The sequence below is a fragment of the Pan troglodytes genome, chromosome X, assembly GCF_028858775.2.
Source record: "Pan troglodytes isolate AG18354 chromosome X, NHGRI_mPanTro3-v2.0_pri, whole genome shotgun sequence".
Classification (NCBI taxonomy): Eukaryota; Metazoa; Chordata; class Mammalia; order Primates; family Hominidae; genus Pan; species Pan troglodytes.
In genome coordinates this window covers 20,613,972-20,631,446 of record NC_072421.2, presented here as the reverse complement: position 1 = coordinate 20,631,446, position 17,475 = coordinate 20,613,972, and the positions used below count along the sequence as shown (strand labels likewise).

Genomic DNA, 17,475 nt, shown 5'->3' with positions numbered 1-17,475 from the left:
GTGTGTTTTTAAGAAATGGGGTCTTGTTGGGTTGCCCAGGCCTGGAGTGCAGTGACTGTTCACAGGCATAATCACAGCACGCTATAGCCTCCAACTCCTGGGCTCAAGTGATCCCCCCGCCTCAGACTCCCAAGTAGCTGGGACCACTATGCCCATGCACCATAACGCCACCATGCCTAATTTTTGTTAGGAACTAGGTAAACTCACCAAGGAAACCATGTAACTGAAAAATTTACAATAACTATGTGACCACCAAGGTCTTAAGTCATTAAAATATTTTACTGACAGTAACTGACAAAAGACTCAGTAAATAACTCAGTCCAGTAGGACAGTGGAAACCATCTTTAGTAGGACAGGGAAAGAAAGAGAAATATGATTTAATTTGGGAAAACAGGAAAGTTTTTATATGGAGAGAATCATATAAACTTTATTCAGTGTATCAGTTTAGTTCAGAGAATGTTGGATAAACACAAGTTTAATGAACACTTGCGAATTTGTCAAAAATATTTAAAGATGACATCAGCTCTTAAATTTCCAATGTGTTGCTTTCTAATAGAGACTTTTTCACTACTATTAATAATTTTTTTTAGAGATCACTATGGTTTTGATACACTACTAATACCTGCCATTGATGTGTTTGTCCTCCATAAGGAAAATCTTTCCATAGCACATCACTGAATTAAAAGCCTACTTTTCTTTCTTTATTTATTTTTAGTTCATTGCAACCTTTCTGTGCTAGTATTGCCCATCTTTGGTTATGGTGTTGTTATCCTACCACCTCTTTAAATTTATTATGTGGACTCTACGATCCGTTTACCTCTGTCTTATTTCTGAGCCTTTTTCAGCTTCCACCCATGCATCATTACTCTGATGTTAATTTTGGACATTTGCATTAACAGAAAGAAAAGCCTAGTTTACGCTGAGACTTTTACAGGCTCCACCCTCTCTCTGTCTTGCTGGAATTTGGACTCATGGTCCCTGCAGGGATACTAGCTTGCAAGTTTCATCATTATTATTGTAAATGGTAGTATCTTCTATAGAAATGAGAATTATAGGTATACCTAGTTTTGTTGTACTTTGCACTTCGCAAATACTGTTTTTTGTTGTTGTTGTTGTTGTTGTTTGTTTTACAAATTGAAGGTTTGTGGCAACCCTGCATTGAGCATGTCTGTCGATGCCATTTTTCCAATAGTGTGTGCTCACTTCTTGTCTCTGTGTCACATTTTGGCAATTCTCAAAATATCCAAACTTCATTATTATTATTATATCCATTATGGTGATCTGTGATCAATGATCTTTGATGTTACTGTTATAATTGTTTTGGGGTGCCATGAATTGCACCCATATAAGATGACAAACTTAATGTGTGTGTTCTGACAGCTCCACTGACAGGCCATTCCCCCATCTCCCTCTCCTCGGATCTGTCTACACCCTGAGACAGAGTAATATTGAAATGAGGCCAATTGATAACCCAACAATGGCCTCTTAGTGTCCAAGTGAAAGGAAGTGCCACAGATCTCTCCCTTTAAATCAAAAGCTAGAAATGATTGAGCTCAGTGAGGAAGGCACATCAAAAGCTGACATGGGCTGAAGGCTAGGCCTCTGGCACCAGTTAGCCAAGTCATGAATGCAAAGGAAAAGTTATTGAAGGAAATTAAAAGTGCTACTCCAGTGAACACACAAACCATAAGAAAGGGAAACAGCCTGTGTTAGTCAGGGTTCTCCAGAGGGACAGAACTAATAGGATAGATGTATATATAAAGGGGAGTTTATTAAGGAGTATTAACTCACACGATCACAAGGTAAAGTCCCACAATAGACCATCTGCAAGCTGAGGAGCAAGGAAGCCAGTCCAAGTCCCAAAACCTCAAAAGTAGGGAAGCCGACAGTGCAGCCTTTAGTCTGTGGTCGAAGGTCCAAGAGTCCAAAAGCTGAAGAACTTAGAGTCCGATGTTTGAGGGCAGGAAGCACCCAGCATGGGAGAAGTAGGCCAGAAGACTAAGCCAGTCTAGTCGTCCTTCCACACTCTTCCACCTGCTTTTTTTTTTTTTTTTTTTTTTTTTTTTTTGAGATGGAGTCTTGCTCTGTCACCAGACTGGAGTGCAGTGGCGCAATCTCGGCTCACTGCAACCTCTGCCTCCCAGGTTCAAGCGATTCCCCTGCCTCAGCCTCCCGAGTAGCTGGGATTACAGGCATGCACTACCATGCCCAGCTAATTTTTTATATTTTAGTAGAGACGGGGTTTCACCACATTGGCCAGGATGGTCTCCATCTCCTGACCTTGTGATCCGCCCACCTTGGCCTCCCAAAGTGCTGGGATTACAGGTGTGAGCCACCTTCACCTGCTTTTATCCTAGCCATGCTGGCAGCTGATTAGATGGTACCCACCCAGATTGAGGGTAGGTCTGCCTCTTCCAGTCCACTGACTCAAATGTTAATCTTCTTGGCAACACCCTCACAGACACACCCAGGAACAATACTTTGCATCCTTCAATCCAATCCAGTTGAAACTCAGTATTAACCATCACAAGTCCACCTCTTGTCGACTTGAACCCATACACATCTCCTGAGATCATACATAATCTTCAAATAAAGACAAATAATAAGGTCGTAATTATGCCTATCCTTCCTACAACTGGAAGCACACCAATCCCCAACCCAAATGCTATTACATAAAGTTAACACTTAAATGCTGATATGACATCAATAAATCTTATGTCACATGATAAAGGAAAGAGAAAGGAAATGACAATAGTTTCTTCATCCACCATGAAGGTGGATAAGGCATTCCATGGGTCCACAGATGGTAGTCTTGGCAGAAGCATTGCATGCAGGATAGACAAACCTATATCCAGAGTAAGTGTATACATGCACAAACATGTTCTTAACAAAATAAGGAAGAAATACTCATGCAGTTACAGTCCTCGTTTCTGCAACTGGTCCTGTGATCGTAGCTGGTACTGATGACTCCCTTCTTCTACTACCCATTCTGTATTCTCTTTGCCTTCAGCAAACACCTCAGCAGGTCGTTGTCTTTTACCTGGTGGAGTGACCCAAAGTTTCATTCCTGAAGGGTCTGGGCCATTTGTAGTCCTGCCAGGATTGGGCTCTTGTAGTTTTCCATTGACCTTAATCACAGGGCATGGTAAAACTAAGAGATGCCCTAAGGGATCTCCTGTATTCCACGCATACTCTTTCTTACCTCCATTGTGGAGTAGTAAACTGATTCCATCTTGATAGTCTGGGTCAATCACCCCAGTCAACACTAACTGTCTTCTTAGCCTGTTGAGTTAGAGGTAGGAGGAGCCTAAAGTGTCCAGGGGGCAATCTTTGTTGTATCTCCTGGTGGCAGCATTCCTCCCTCTGGAACTAAGACCTCTAGGCCAGCAGAACGTAATGTTGCGGGAACAGGAAGCAAAAATTTTGCTAATGGGTCACTAGGGGTGATGGTAAGTGGTGCCACTTCCATTTCCACCCCTTGATTCCTGGACCCGTGAATCCTGGCTATGGGAGAAACAGTACCATATATAGGACGTTGATTCAGAACATACACAGCCTTGTGAAGAACTTTGCCCCAGCCTTGCAAAGTATTGTTACCTAATTGGCCTAATTGTGACTTCAAAAGGCCATTCCACTGTTCTATCAATCCAGCTGCTTCAGGATAATGGGGAATATGTTAAGACCAGTGAATTCCATGAGCATGAGCCCACTGCTGCACTTCTTTAGCCGTAAAGTGAGTGCCTTGTTCAGAGGCAATGCTATGTGGAATACCATGAAGGTGGATAAGGCATTCCATGGGTCTACAGACAGTAGTCTTGGCAGAAGCATTGCGTGCAGGATAGGCAAACCTATATCCAGAGTAAGTATCTATTCCAGCGAGTACAAACTGCTGCCCTTTTCATGATGGAAGAGGTCCAGTATAATCAACCTGCCACCAAGTAGTTGGCTGATCACCTTGAGGAATGGTGCATATCGAGGGCTCAGAGTTGGTCTCTGCTGCTGGCAGATTGGGCACTCAGCAGTGGCCGTAGCTAGATCAGCCTTGGTGAGTGGAAATCTGTGTTGCTGAGCCCATGTGTAACCTCTATCCCTGCCACCGTGGCCACTTTGTTCATGGACCCATTGTGCAATGACAGAGGTGGCTGGGGAAAGAGGCTGAGTGGTGTCCACAGAACGAGTCATCCTATCCACTTGATTATTAAAATCCTCCTCTACTGAGGTCACCTGTTGGTGAGCATTCACATGGGATACAAATATCCTCAGTTTTTGACCACTCAGAGAGGTCCATCCACATATCTCTTCCCCAAATTTCTTTGTCACCAATTTTCCAATCATGCTTCTTCCAAGTCCCTAACCATCCAGCCAAACCATTGGCTACAGCCCATGAATCAGTATATAATCACATATCTGACCATTTCTCCTTCCAAGTAAAGTGCATAACCAGGTGCAGTGCTCGGAGTTGTGCCCACTGGGAAGATTTCCCTTCACCACTGTCCTTCAGGAATGTCCCAGAAAGGGGCTGTAGTGCCGTAGCTGTCCACTTTCAGGTGGTGCCTGCATATCATCCACAGCCATCTGTAAATCAGGCCCTAGTCTTCTCTTCCTCTGTCAACTGATCATAGGGAACCGCCCACCACCACCCATGAGGCCATCGGTGCAGGCTGGGGGAGAGAAGGCAGGGTGACAGGGCATTTGAGCCACTTCCTCATGTAATTTGCTTGTGCCCTCAGGACCTGCTCGAGCCCGATCATGTATATACCATTTCCATTTGATGATAGAATGCTGCTGTGCACACCCCACTTTATGGCTAGATAGGTCAGAAAGCACCCAGTTCATGATAGGCAGTTCAGATCACAAGGACTGGCTTCCTTGCTCCTCAGCTTGCAGATGGCCTATTGTGGGACTTCACCTTGTGATTGTGAGTCAGTGCTCCTTAATAAACTCCCCTTTATATATACATCTATCCTATTACTTCTGTACCTCTAGAAGTATTTTGGTACCAGGAGTAGTTCTAGAGGAACAGAGTATTAAGGATGGAGTTCTTTCGTTGGTTTTGGGGTTTCTGGAGTTGGCTTCTCAGAAGCAAGGTCACAACTGGCTCACTGGCTCTGTGCTGTTTCTTTGAAGTTGAAAATCCTTTTTTTTTTTTTTTTTTTGAGATGGAGTCTCACACTGTCACCCAGGCTGGAGTGCAGTGGTGCGATCTCAGCTCACTGCAACCTCCGCCTCCAGGGTTCAAGTGATTCTCCTGCCTCAGCCTCCCAAGTAGCTGGGATTACAGGGGTGCGCCACCACGCCCGGCTAATTTTTGTATGTTTCGTAGAGATGGGATTTCACCATGTTAGCCAGGCTGGTCTCGAATTCCTGACCTCGTGATCCGCCCACCTTGGCCTCCCAAAGTGCTGGGATTACAGGCATGAGCCACCGCGCCTGGCCGAAAATCTTTTTTTAAAAAACTTTTATTTTAGTTTCAGGGGCACATGTGCAGGTTTGTTCTATAGATGAATTGTGTGTCACAGGCCAGGCGCGGTGGCTCACACCTATAATCCCAGCACTTTGAGAGGCCAAGGTGGGTGGATCACAAGGTCAGGTGTTTGAGACCAGCCTGGCCAACATAGTGAAACCCCGTCTCTACAAAAAATACAAAAAATTAGCCAGGCATGGTGGCACGCGCCTGTAATCCCAGCTACTCGGGAGGCTGAGGCAGGAGAATCGCTTGAACCCGGGAGGCGGAGGTTGCAGTGAGCTGAGATCGCGCCACTTCCAGCCCAGGCAACAGTGCAAGACTCCGTCTCAAAAAATAAAAAATAAAATAAATTGCATGTCACAGGGGTTTGGTGTACATATTATTTTGCCACCCAGGTAATAAGCATAGTACCCAATGGGTAGTTTTTTGATTCTCACCCTCCTCCCACGCTCCACCCTCAAGTAGGCCCCAATATCTGTTGTTCCCTTCTTCACGTGCAAGTGTACTCATTGTTTAGCTCCCATTAATAAGTGAGAATATACAGTGTCTGGTTTTCTGTTTCTGCATTAGTTCACTTAGAATAATGTGAAGTCGAAAATGTTGAAGAAGATTGTGTTTCTAGAACTATTTTATACACACACACACACACACACACACACACATATTTTTTTTTGAGACGGAGTCTTGCTCTGTCGCCCAGGCTGGAGTGCAACGGTGCAATCTCGGCCCACTGCAACCTCTGCCTCCCAGGTTCAAGCGATTCTCCTGCCTCAGCCTCCCAAATAGCTGGGACTACTGGTGCGTGCCACCACACCCACCTAATTTTTTGTGGGTTTTTTTTGTTTTTGTTTTTGTTTTTGTTTTTAGTAGAGATGGGGTTTCACCATGTTAGCCAGGATGGTCTCAATCTCCTGACCTTGTGATATGCCTGCCTCAGCCTCCCAAAGTGCTGAGATTACAGGTGTGAGCCACCACGCCTGGCCAACTATTTTATATTTTAAAGGACACATCATCTGAGTTTTGTAAAAGCTGTCCCTGATCAAAGAGACTTGGTTAAAATTCCAGACTTTTTTATGCAGTTTAATTTAGAGAAAAAAAATTTAATTTCCACTCTGTCTAGAACACTAGTAGGCACATAGTAGGTGCTATAAATATTTGTGGAATGAATGAATGTAGGTCACTATGCCCAGTGCCTCAGAGAATCCCCAAATGAGTGAGAACAGTCCCTATTTCAAGGAACCTCCAGCAAGGTGCGGGGAGCCTTGTACACAGTTGAGCACAGTACAGGCCCTAATCCAAAGAGCCGCCCATCTGCTCAGGACTCTGCTCAGCCATCATCCTCTCCAGAGCCAGCCAAAGCTGAATTCATCCCCTTCTCTGTGTTGACAGAGCATCATGTGCAGCCCTCTTTCATTCACTCACTTAACATCCAGCCCTCTTCTAAGGGCTGAGGATGCAAAAGTCCCTGCCCTCCTGGAGCTTATGTGACAGTGAACAGCATGGATAAGATCAGGTGGCGATAAGCACTATGGAAAAAAAATTAAACCGGTTCAGATGACAGAGTGGTGGAAGGGAGTAGCTGGATAAGGTGGTCAGGAAAGGATTCTCTGAGAAGGTGACATTATAGCAGAGCCATGCATGAAACTAGGGCATAGGCGGGGTTGGTCTATGCCTCATTGCTTGGTGTTAGTATTTTATACTTAGCAATCTCCTGCTAGACTGCTATGAGGTTGGGAACTGTCTTGATTTATTGTTGCACAGTAGGTGCTCAGTATGTGTGTGTGTTAGTCTGTTTGGCTGCTAAACTGACTGGCTTATAAACAACAGAAATGTATTTCTCACAGTTCCGGAGGCTGGGAAGTCCATGATCAAGGTATGGCCAGAGTCAGTGTCTCTTGAGGGCCCATTTCTTGATTCATGAACAACCATCTTCTCAGTGTGTCCTCACATGATGGAAGGGGCGCAAGGGAGCTCTCTGGGGGTCTCTTTTATAAGGGCACTGATGCCATTCAGGAGGATTCCACCTTCATGACCTAATCACCTCCCAAAGGCCCCACCTCCTAATACCACCACCATGGGGTTAGGGTTTCAACTCACATGTTTTGAGGAGACAGAAACATTCAGACATAGCAGTGGTATGGGATGCAACTAAGAAGGGAAGGAGAAGCTGGGGGGCAAGGGCAGGGTCACCTGGCAGATAGGGAAAATGCTGAGACCAAACCTGCTCGAGGACTTTGCCCTTTGTTCACTCCTGAGCTCAAATGACCCACCTGCCCCTGCCTCCCAAAGTGCTCGGGTTACAGGTGCGAGCCACTGCACCTGGCCAGTTATATCATTCTGTTTTTTTTTTTTTTTTTTTTTTTTTTTGGAGACGGGGTCTCACTCTGTCGCCCAGTCTGGAGTGCAGTGGCTCAGTCTCTGCTCACAGCAACCTTTGCCTGGCAGGTTCAAGCAATTTTCCTGCCTCAGCCTCCCAAATAGCTGGGATTACAGGCATGCACCACCACATCTGGCTAATTTTTGTATATTTAGTAGAGACAGGGTTTCACTATATTGGCCAGGCCGGTTTTGAACTCCTGACCTCAAGTGATCCACCCGCCTTGGCCTCCCAAAGTGCTGTGATTACAGGTGTGAGCCACCGCACCCGGCCATTTATATCATTCTTTATACCTTACATGTTTTGTAAATATTCTCTTGCATACTCATTGTTGGAAAAACATAATAGAAAAGACTTACTTGATTTTTAGAATGATGCCACACACAAAACAAACCCCCACCAAAACTGGTATTTTTGACATTCTTTCTGTGCAGACCAAGTGTGTGATTTTTAAAACGCACTGGAAATGATGTGGCTTTGAAAAGGGGCTTAATTAGCCCTATGAACTCACCCATCCAGAATCCCAGGCAGGTCATGTGATTAATGATATCTTTTCCTGTGACGTCCTAAGCTCTGACAGTGCATTGTTCTCCTGCCTGATGTCAGATAAACTAAGCCACTGTTGGGTGGCTGTGCATGTTAATAGCATTGCTCTTTTAAGCGTTCAAGTTTATTTTTATTGTTTTCATCATTGGGTACTTGCACGGGTTTTAGAAAACTAGATTCAACAACACTCTGAAAGACATAGATGGAGCATAGCTTTGTTCCCATAACCTAGAGAAAAGAAATCCAGTGTGGCCAAGTGGATTTGTCCAGCCCGTCTCTACCTCTTGAGTGTTGATGCTGCCTGTACTTCCAGGTCTTCAGTGTGAAATATTCTCTAATGGTTTTATATTCTTAGAAATATATTCTAAGTCAGTTTGGTCATTACGATAGGTAATAGTTCAGCTATCTATTACTGCTGTTACAAAGCCCCCAAAATTGAGTTGCTTAAACAGTATTTTATTATTCATTTTCACAGTTCTGTGACTTGGGCTTACTGGGAGGTTCTCTCTTTGGATCTTTTGTGCAGTTGCTCTGTGGGTTGACTTGGGTTACTCAGGGTCTTCCATGCCATTGCAGTCCAGTGTTGACTGGAGCTGCAGTTACCTAGAGCTCAGATGAGCTGAAGGTTCAAGATGGGCCATTTTCCTACCTGGCAGTTGATGATGGCTATTGGCTGGGAGCTCAGCTGAGTCTGTCAAACCAGAGTGCCTACTATGGCTTCTCTGTATGGCTTAGGCTTCTCACAGTGACTGGGTTCCAACAAGAAATGGCCCCAAGATTGAGCATCTTTTGGGTCAGGAAGCGGAAGCTGTCAGGCCAGTGAAGGACTATGCTCTCAATTGGCACAGCCTTACTTGTCTGCTGTATTTTATAGGTCAAAGCAGTCGGGCCAACCTAGATTCAATGGGATGGAGAGATAAACTCAAAAGATAAGATCTTGTGGGATGGGAGATATTATTGTGGCCAACTTTGGAAAATTCAGTGTGCCAAAGATAATCACTTCCAGAGGTAGATCATAGCTGAGATCAGTTTTGTTTCAGGGACCTAGTTTAATTTCACTTTATCATGTGTTGAAAACAAAACATATTCCATATGAGGGAAAAAATTAGGATAAAGGTGTCTGGATGGCCCAAAACAAGTACCTCCCACTTTACTCCAAATCACAGGCCCGTGGAAGGCTCCCTCCCAGACACAGGCTATCCCTTTGGTGGCTGAGGACATTTAATGGATCCTGGCCAAGTGTCCTTCCCATAAGCTTCTCTGGGAGATGTGTGGCTTGGTTATCCTCTCCCACAGATAAGCATCTACAGCAGACTAGGCTCCCACAAGGGCGACTTAACTGCTGTTTTTGCCACCACATCATTCTCTAGTAGGCTTTTACATTCTTACCTGAAATTCTTCCTGAAGAGGGTAATTGAAAATGTCAAGTGATGTCCCCTCCTTGCAGCCATACCTATATACTCACTCAGTCCTGTATTTTTGAGTCTTATCAGAGGATCATTTGAATTTAGACCAATTTTTTCAGCTTTTAAATTTCAAAATCATTTCAACCTTGCAAAAGAATCACAAGACTAGAACACAGAACTCTTTCTTCCCCACCTTTTATCCTGTATTAATGTGTAGCCACATTTCTGTCATCCTTCCCATCCCCTATCACCCTCACTCAGTCTTGCACAGTCTCTCACATTCATCCTCCATAGATGCACACACAGACATACATACCCAGATTTCTCCCAGAACCGTTTGAGAGTAACTTGCAGACATCATACCCCTTTGCCCCTAAGAACGAAGACATTATTTTCCATTGTTATGGAAATCAGAAAGTTTAACTTGGTACTGTTACTTAATTTCTAATGTATGTGCAACTTTTGCCAGGTGTCCCAGTAAGATTCTGGGTTTTTTTGAGACAGACTCTCGCTCTGTGGCCCATGCTGGAGTGCCGTGCTGTGATCTCGGCTTACTGCAACCTCCGCCTCCCAGGTTCAAGTGATTCTCCTGCCTCAGCCTCCCGAGTAGCTGGGATTACAGGGGCACACCACCATACCTGGCTAATTTTTGTATTTTTATTAGAGATGGGGTTTCACCATGTTGGCCAGGCTGGTCTCAAACTCCTGACCTCAAGTGATCTGCCTGCCTCGCCCTCCCCTTTGTACTGGGAGTACAGGCATGAGCCACCAGGTCTGGCCCAATAAGATTTTTTATATCATTTTTTTTTTCATGGTCCAGGGTCCAACCCAGGGTCCCACATTGCATTTAATTGTCTCACCTTCTTAGTCTTCTTTCAACTGAAACAGTTCCTCAGCCATTCTTTTTCCTGACCTTGACATTATTTTATTTTATTTTATTTTATTTTATTTTATTTTATTTTATTTTATTTTATTTTTCGAGATGGTGACTCCCTCTGTCACTGAGGCTGGAGTGCAGTGGTGCAATCTCGGCTCACTGCAACCTCCGCCTCCCGGGTTCAAGTGATTCTCCTGCCTCAGCCTCCCGAGTAGCTGGGACTACAGGCACATGCCACCACACCCGGCTAATTTTTTGTATTTTTAGTAGAGACGGGGTTTCACCATGTTAGCCAGGATGATCTCGATCTCCTGACCTCGTGATCCACCCGCCTCAGCCTCCCAAAGTGCTGGGATTACAGGCGTGAGCCACTGCACCCGGCTGACCTTGACATTTTTAAAGAATATAGGCTAGTCGTCTTGAGGACTGCCTTCAGTTTGGATAGGCCTGACGTTTCCTCTGATTGCATTCAGGTTGTGTTCTTTGGGCAGGAATCTCGTGGCAGAGGTGTTGGGTCCTTCTCAGTACCTCTTATCAGGAGGCTATGATGTCAGTTTGTTTAATTACTGGTGATATTAACTTTGATTACTGGATTAAGGTGGTGTTCCCAGGTTTCTCCGGTATAAAACTGCTGCTCTTTCTTATCTAGGAAGTAACAAACTTTTCTGAATGTTGGCTGAGCTGTGCTGATGAAGCCAAGACCCCTCCCATGCAGTGAGTGGGCCGTGTTCACTCACTGTGCATGGAGTCAAGTGGTTTTGGAGAACATGGAACTAGATTCCAAGATTGGAGGAAAAAAGTCTTTTGGGGGTTCCACTTTGCAGTCAACTCACATTCAGAGGCATGACAACCCTCTCCAGAGAGTTATTCTTGCCACTGTGTTTACAGAGGTGTTTGTTCGTATTTTCTGCCAGTCATGGAACCTAAAAGGTTATATCATACTGCCTTATGTTCCTAGAAGGTCTAGTTTACCATCCTGAACACACCTTGTGAATCCCCTTTGTTATATTTTTATTGGACCTTAAAAAATTAAAGTGGAAGAGCTAAAAAAGTGAGACAATGAACAAATGCCTTGAGTGCCAGCCCTGGCACTCTTGTCTGTTTGCATTTCTTTGGGAAAGGTTGTTTAAACTCTTAGGACTTTGGTTTTCTTCTGTAAAATATGGTTAATAGCAATTTCCTACGTACCTCACTGGATTACTGTGGCAATCAAATAGACCCTTGTTAAATAGATGAGAAGGTACTTCAGAATAAACCTCCATACAAGCACAGTGAGTTCCCCTAATTAATTCATATTTCTTAAATCAGCCAAAATACCTATTTCCAGGAAATTGAAAAATAGCTTGCCAGACTTTCTTTGGCTTTCAGCAATGTGAGCAGGGCTGGCCAGAGAGCCGTGCAGTCTGACATACCAGCCTTGTGGTTTAGTTTCTTCCGGATACCTGTGCTTAGCACTTTTGCAGGGCAGCTGACAGGGTACAAAGTCCATGTAAGCAAGTGGCAAAGCAGGATGAGCAGGAAACTTGACAGATTGTAGATAACATTGGGAACTTCTTTTTTTTAATTCTGTATTTTGTTCACTCACTGTAAAAAAAAAAATCTATGACTTGCCCACACTTTTCTAATTTGAAGGTCATGTTTGTGTGTGCATACGAGTGTGTGTGTTTTCTAACTTACTCTGTTTATTGGGCAGGGGCTGGGGTCGGGGACTGTAAACAGACTTCTTAATGAGCTTTATCCCAAAGAATCCACCCTTACTTCTCAGGTAGAAGTTATTTTTAAATGTGTGCTCATGGGTAATTGGTCCAGTTTTATTTAGAATGGAACCTTGCAGTCTGTGGCGTGAACTGAACCTACATGTGACCATTCTCTTAAAACAAGCAAGGCTGTTCAGGGCTATGCCAACTTGAGGCTGTCAGAACCTCCCCCACCTAGGCCACCCTGGCCTTTTCTCCCTAGGATTAGGATCTTGTCCTGTATTTCCATTTACTTAGATGGGTCTGACATAGCCAACAGGCTCCTGCCACACTGACTGAGTGTGTGAGCCATTTAAGCAGACACAGAGGTCGTGCTGGAACTCAGATGCTGGCTATGGCTGCTGAGGCTGCAGCCAGTTCAGGCCTCCCACCCACTCCCCCCAGTCCAGCCCTGGAGACCCTTGTGGTCGGAGTCATGTCTGCAGGAAGGCTCCTTGTCTGCCTACCCATTCATGGGCAGAAGTGCCAGCACACTTCAGGGACCCCCGAAGCAGAGCCCAACTCTTTCTATACTGCTTAGAGAAGCCCAGAGTGTGGGCTCGCAGGCCAGTTCCAGGGAGAGAACAAGAACAGGCAGGGTTGTGCACACCCAGCAGCTTTGCTCATTCTCACCAATCAGAGAAATCGTACCTCATTCCACGGGGAGGAGGGTGAGGGCAAGCAAGAAGATCAGGTGAGATTTGCCAGGCCTTCCAATGCCAGAAAGTCCTCCTCAACAGGTCAAGGTAGGAATGCTTATGGGATGAGAAAGTATTTCCATCTGTTATCATCTACCACGAGATAGTAGTCTTTCCTACAGCCTCTATCTCCAAGTTTCAAATCCACTCCCTGCCCTTGTACTGTTGTTGGATCAAAGGACACATATCATTCACGTGACAATCCAGTGGAGAGGTAATGTGCTTTGATCTTGGCAAGGCACTAGACCAAGTCTTTTGAGACACCCTCGTGGTGGTTGGGTGGCGGGTATACAGCTCTACTGTGGGCGCCACTCACCTTAGATAACAGCGTGAAAGGAAGACGTGGCCAAGCAAAAGACCACCAGCTGTATCTTTATACATATTAACTGAGACTAAATGCAGGCTCAGCTAATGTGTACAGTTAGTACACATTGTGTAACTCATTGGAAAACCATGCTCAATGGAGCACTGTCAGTGTGAGCAAGCAGGACATGGGCTCCCCTGTTATTACAGTTCATCTTCCTGGTTTTGGTTCATTCTTGTCTGTGAGGATTATTTGGATTTTTAGTTTATCATCTAATTGATCAACACCAATACCTAACAGCTATTGAGTGCCTACTCTATGCCAGTTCTATAAAGGACATCTTGGGGTCTTGGTGACCCCAAACTCAGACTTAGCTGCCCTGGCAACACAGGAAGTAGAGCAGAGCTGTAAGAAGGCTCTGTGGCTTAGTTCACTGTGGGAAGCCATTTCACCTCTCTAAGCCTAGTTTTCTCATCTGTAAAGAGGCCATGATAATAGTACCTGTGTCATACCATTTACACACATATGTACACAAATATGTGTCTGTAGACATTTAGCAGCCTAGTGGCTGGTGTGTAGACAGCACTCAGTAAACATGGACACAACTGCAGAGAGTGTGAATGGAGGTCTGAGCTCCAAATGGCCAGGGTAAGGACCTGGTCTGACTGTGTCAGAACACATGAGGACTCAACGTGCTGAATCGTAGAGGCACTCACACATTACCTCTCAAGCCAAGGCTCTCAGGAGCCTCAAGGTCACCATGGGGATTGGACACTACCCCTCCAAGCAGAACAGCTCCACTCTTACCTACTGGGTACAGACAGAGTGTGTGTGCATCTGTCTCTGTCTCTGTCTGTCTCTGTCTCTCTCTCTCCCCCCCCTTCTCTCTCCCTCTCTTTCTCTCTCCCTCTCTCCCTCTCTTTCTCTCTCCCTCTCTCCCTCCCCGCCCTACCCCATGTCTCAGGGATTCTCAGTTGAGGGAGATCTTGTCCCTAAGGGGACGTTTAGCAATGTCTGAAGTCATTTTTGGTTGTCATAACCTGCGTGGGGAGCGGACTGCTGCTGGCATCTAGTGAATGGAGGCCAGGGATGCTGCTAAACATCCCACAGTGCCCAGGACAACCCCACAACAAAGCACTATCCAGCCCCAAATGTCAGTGATGCCAGGTTGAGGAAGCCTGCTATGCGGGCGTATATGTATGGCGGGGCAGGGGGATTCTCTGCATGGCTTTTACTTGGTAAAAGTCTAGGAAAAAATAGAAGACCAGCGTTATATAGTGTACCTGGAAAAAACCACCTGATTGCTAAGCACTCTGAAAAACCACATCCCTTAGGAGAACCCGAGTGTGGGGCCTGAGCCCAAGGCCAGAGGGGAAAATAGTCTGCAGAGAGTCGAAGCACCATCCACAAAGACAAGGTGTCTTGGGAGTTCTGAGTTGCTCCAGGCCTAATGGCATGAGGACACAGGGAAGCCACTTGGCCAATATGAAAGTCCACATGCCACTTGAGGATTCTTTTCTCCTTCAAGACCAAGTTTAATATTGATCTGATCATATTTCCCCTTATTACCAGGATCTGATTTGGTAACTCTAAGCCTCTGGTGAAAAATCGTCTTTGAATATCAGGGTGATTTGCCATTTTTATTGCTGTTTTTATAGATCAAAAAAGTCAGATATTAGCAATTCATGGTTCAACCTGCTGAGGATTGAGGGTGATGACTTGTAATTTCTGTATACATTACTTTATATCCTTCCTAGAGGAACTCTGTACAAATGCCCACATCCCTGTTCAAACCTCTAGGGAAACTGGGCATCTCAAGCTAAGCTGTTACCTCTGTCCTGAACAAGCAGCACTCACCAGGAGCCCAGCCTAGGCTGGCGTACCTGTAACGGACCCTTTCCCAGCAGACATAAGACGAGCTCCTGTGTTTTAACCAAGTGGCTTGTCCTCACCTTTTGCATCTGCCCAGTTGGGAGAAGAGAGATTCTTTTAAACCTGAGACCCTCCAAAAAACACCCCCCATCCCCATCTCTTGGCTGTGTTCCTTGGCATTTAAAAAGAAATGGGGAACCTTGAAGACTTGCTAAGTAAAATAAGCCAGACATAAAAGGACAAATACTGTGTCATTCCATTTATACGAGTCACCTGGAAGAGGCACATTCACAGAGACAGGAAGTAGAAGGGTGATTGCCAGGGGCTGAGGGGAGGGGAATGGAGAGTTGAACGCCACTGAACTGTACACTTAAAAATGGTTAAAATGGTAAATTTGGTGTTATATATGTTTTGTCACAATTTTTTTAAAAGGAGCCAGCATGTTCATTGCCATATGCTGAAACCAGATTCAACCCTGATGTTCACCTAAAAAGAGGGAGTAGGGAAGTGCCTAATACTCCATCTTTACATTGTCATGAAACCTAAGTGAGATTAGGACATGGCATCATCAGCTGGGCTTCTTAAAATGTTTCCCTTTCCACCAGGGCCATCTTAGAGAGACCGTATATTCCTGTTGGGCTGAGAGCACTTTAGTGACTTTTGAGTGTGTGCTAAGCCCTATTTTCCTTCCTCTGGAACGATGAAATTGTTCAGCTTGTTGGAACTAGGTGTCTTAGGAACAGAGAGCTCTGTGTTCAGGCCCAGTAATCATCCTCTGGCATATTTTTTGTTTTCCAGGACAGCTACTAAAGCTTATCCACAGTCTCCAAAGACAACGAAACCTCCCTACCCAGGGTCTCCTGTGAAGTACCGCTTACCTGCCCTTTCTGGCCAAGACATGCCCAAGAGGAAAGCGGAGAAAGAGAAGAGCAACAAGGAAAGGGAAGGTACCTTGGCTGCTGGCCCGCAAGGAGAGGAAGCCCTAGAGAAGCATGTAGTGGACAAGCATGCCAGCGAGAAGCATGCTGCTGCCGCAGGAGGGAAAGCCGAAAACAGCGCAGGTAGATGCTGCCACCGTGCCTTGGCTTTCCCAAGACGGTTCTCCTCAGACCCAATCCACGTGCCATTCTCTCATGTTTTGGGGAGGGAGAGGGATTTTTCTCTGGGGACAAGTGCATCCCCTCGTGCAGCTTTCTTGGGTTTGCACGTTGCTCTGAGTTCTTTCCTTCAGTCTTCTGAGGGTCCCCTGGAGGAAATCTAGAGGCTGACTCCACTCATGGCTGTGGAAGCTCACGGGGTTGCTGAGTAAAACAGGCCCGCATCTGCACCTCACACAAAAGAAGATCTTCCTTTAGACTTTCAGGCTTCTATGATGCAGTGAGTTCACCCAGATGGTGGCTGCTGTGGCACTTGCTAGTGACCTTGTCTTTCCTCCTCATGTTTCTATTGTCTTCCACTGTAAAATGCGTCCAGGGTTCCAGCCAGCCCATGACAGCTTCTCTTGCTTGGTGGTCGATTGTGCTAGTCTGGACGGCATTTCCCATCACCACACTGAGTTGGATTTTTTTTCACTTCCAACTGGCAGCTGCTGTGTGAGTGGAATCATTATGTTCGTTTCCCTTGATCTTTTCCTCTTGATGCCTCTCCTCTGGTGCAGCCTTGGGGAAGCCCACAGCAGGCACCACTGATGCAGGAGAGGCTGCGAAGATCTTGGCTGAAAAGAGAAGACAGGCCCGGCTGCAGAAGGAACAGGAGGAGCAAGAACGACTGGAGAAGGAAGAACAAGATAGGTATGCTAGTGCTCAGAATTTCGGTGTGATCTCATGTAACTGTTGTGTTGGAAACAGCAGCTTGCCTTTCTTTTTACAGCGTTGGTATTGATAAAACTTGAACAGAAGTATGGGAACCTAGAATGTCTGAACTACATGGAAGGTGTTCAGGAGACTGAGTCTTATATTAGATGTAATTATTAATAACAATGGAACTTTGTTCTTTTCAGAGGACCTGGAAACTCATAGCTCTTGGATCTAAATGGCACAGGCATCTTCCCATTCTCCTCTTGGACTTTGGGGCCAGGCAGGCCTCCTAGAGCTATCAGGGAAGTCTGAACTTTGTTTAAAAAATGAGATTCTCCCTGGGAAAACAAGAGGTTCAAGATTCTGGTTTTGGTCTTGATTCTGATTTCCAAATTG

General features: G+C 45.4%; 1 protein-coding gene across 15 annotated transcripts in view; it reads left to right on the top strand.

The window, feature by feature from the left end:
- MAP7D2 (MAP7 domain containing 2) overlaps positions 1-17,475 on the top strand; it is a 111,394-nt gene that overhangs the window by 76,246 nt on the left and 17,673 nt on the right. For all 15 annotated transcript variants that reach the window (XM_016942859.3, XM_016942871.3, XM_016942870.3 and 12 more), the window contains 2 exons: positions 16,082-16,344; positions 16,941-17,073. In XM_016942859.3, the coding sequence (XP_016798348.1) occupies positions 16,082-16,344; positions 16,941-17,073 (396 nt within the window). The remainder of the gene's footprint in view (positions 1-16,081; positions 16,345-16,940; positions 17,074-17,475) is intronic.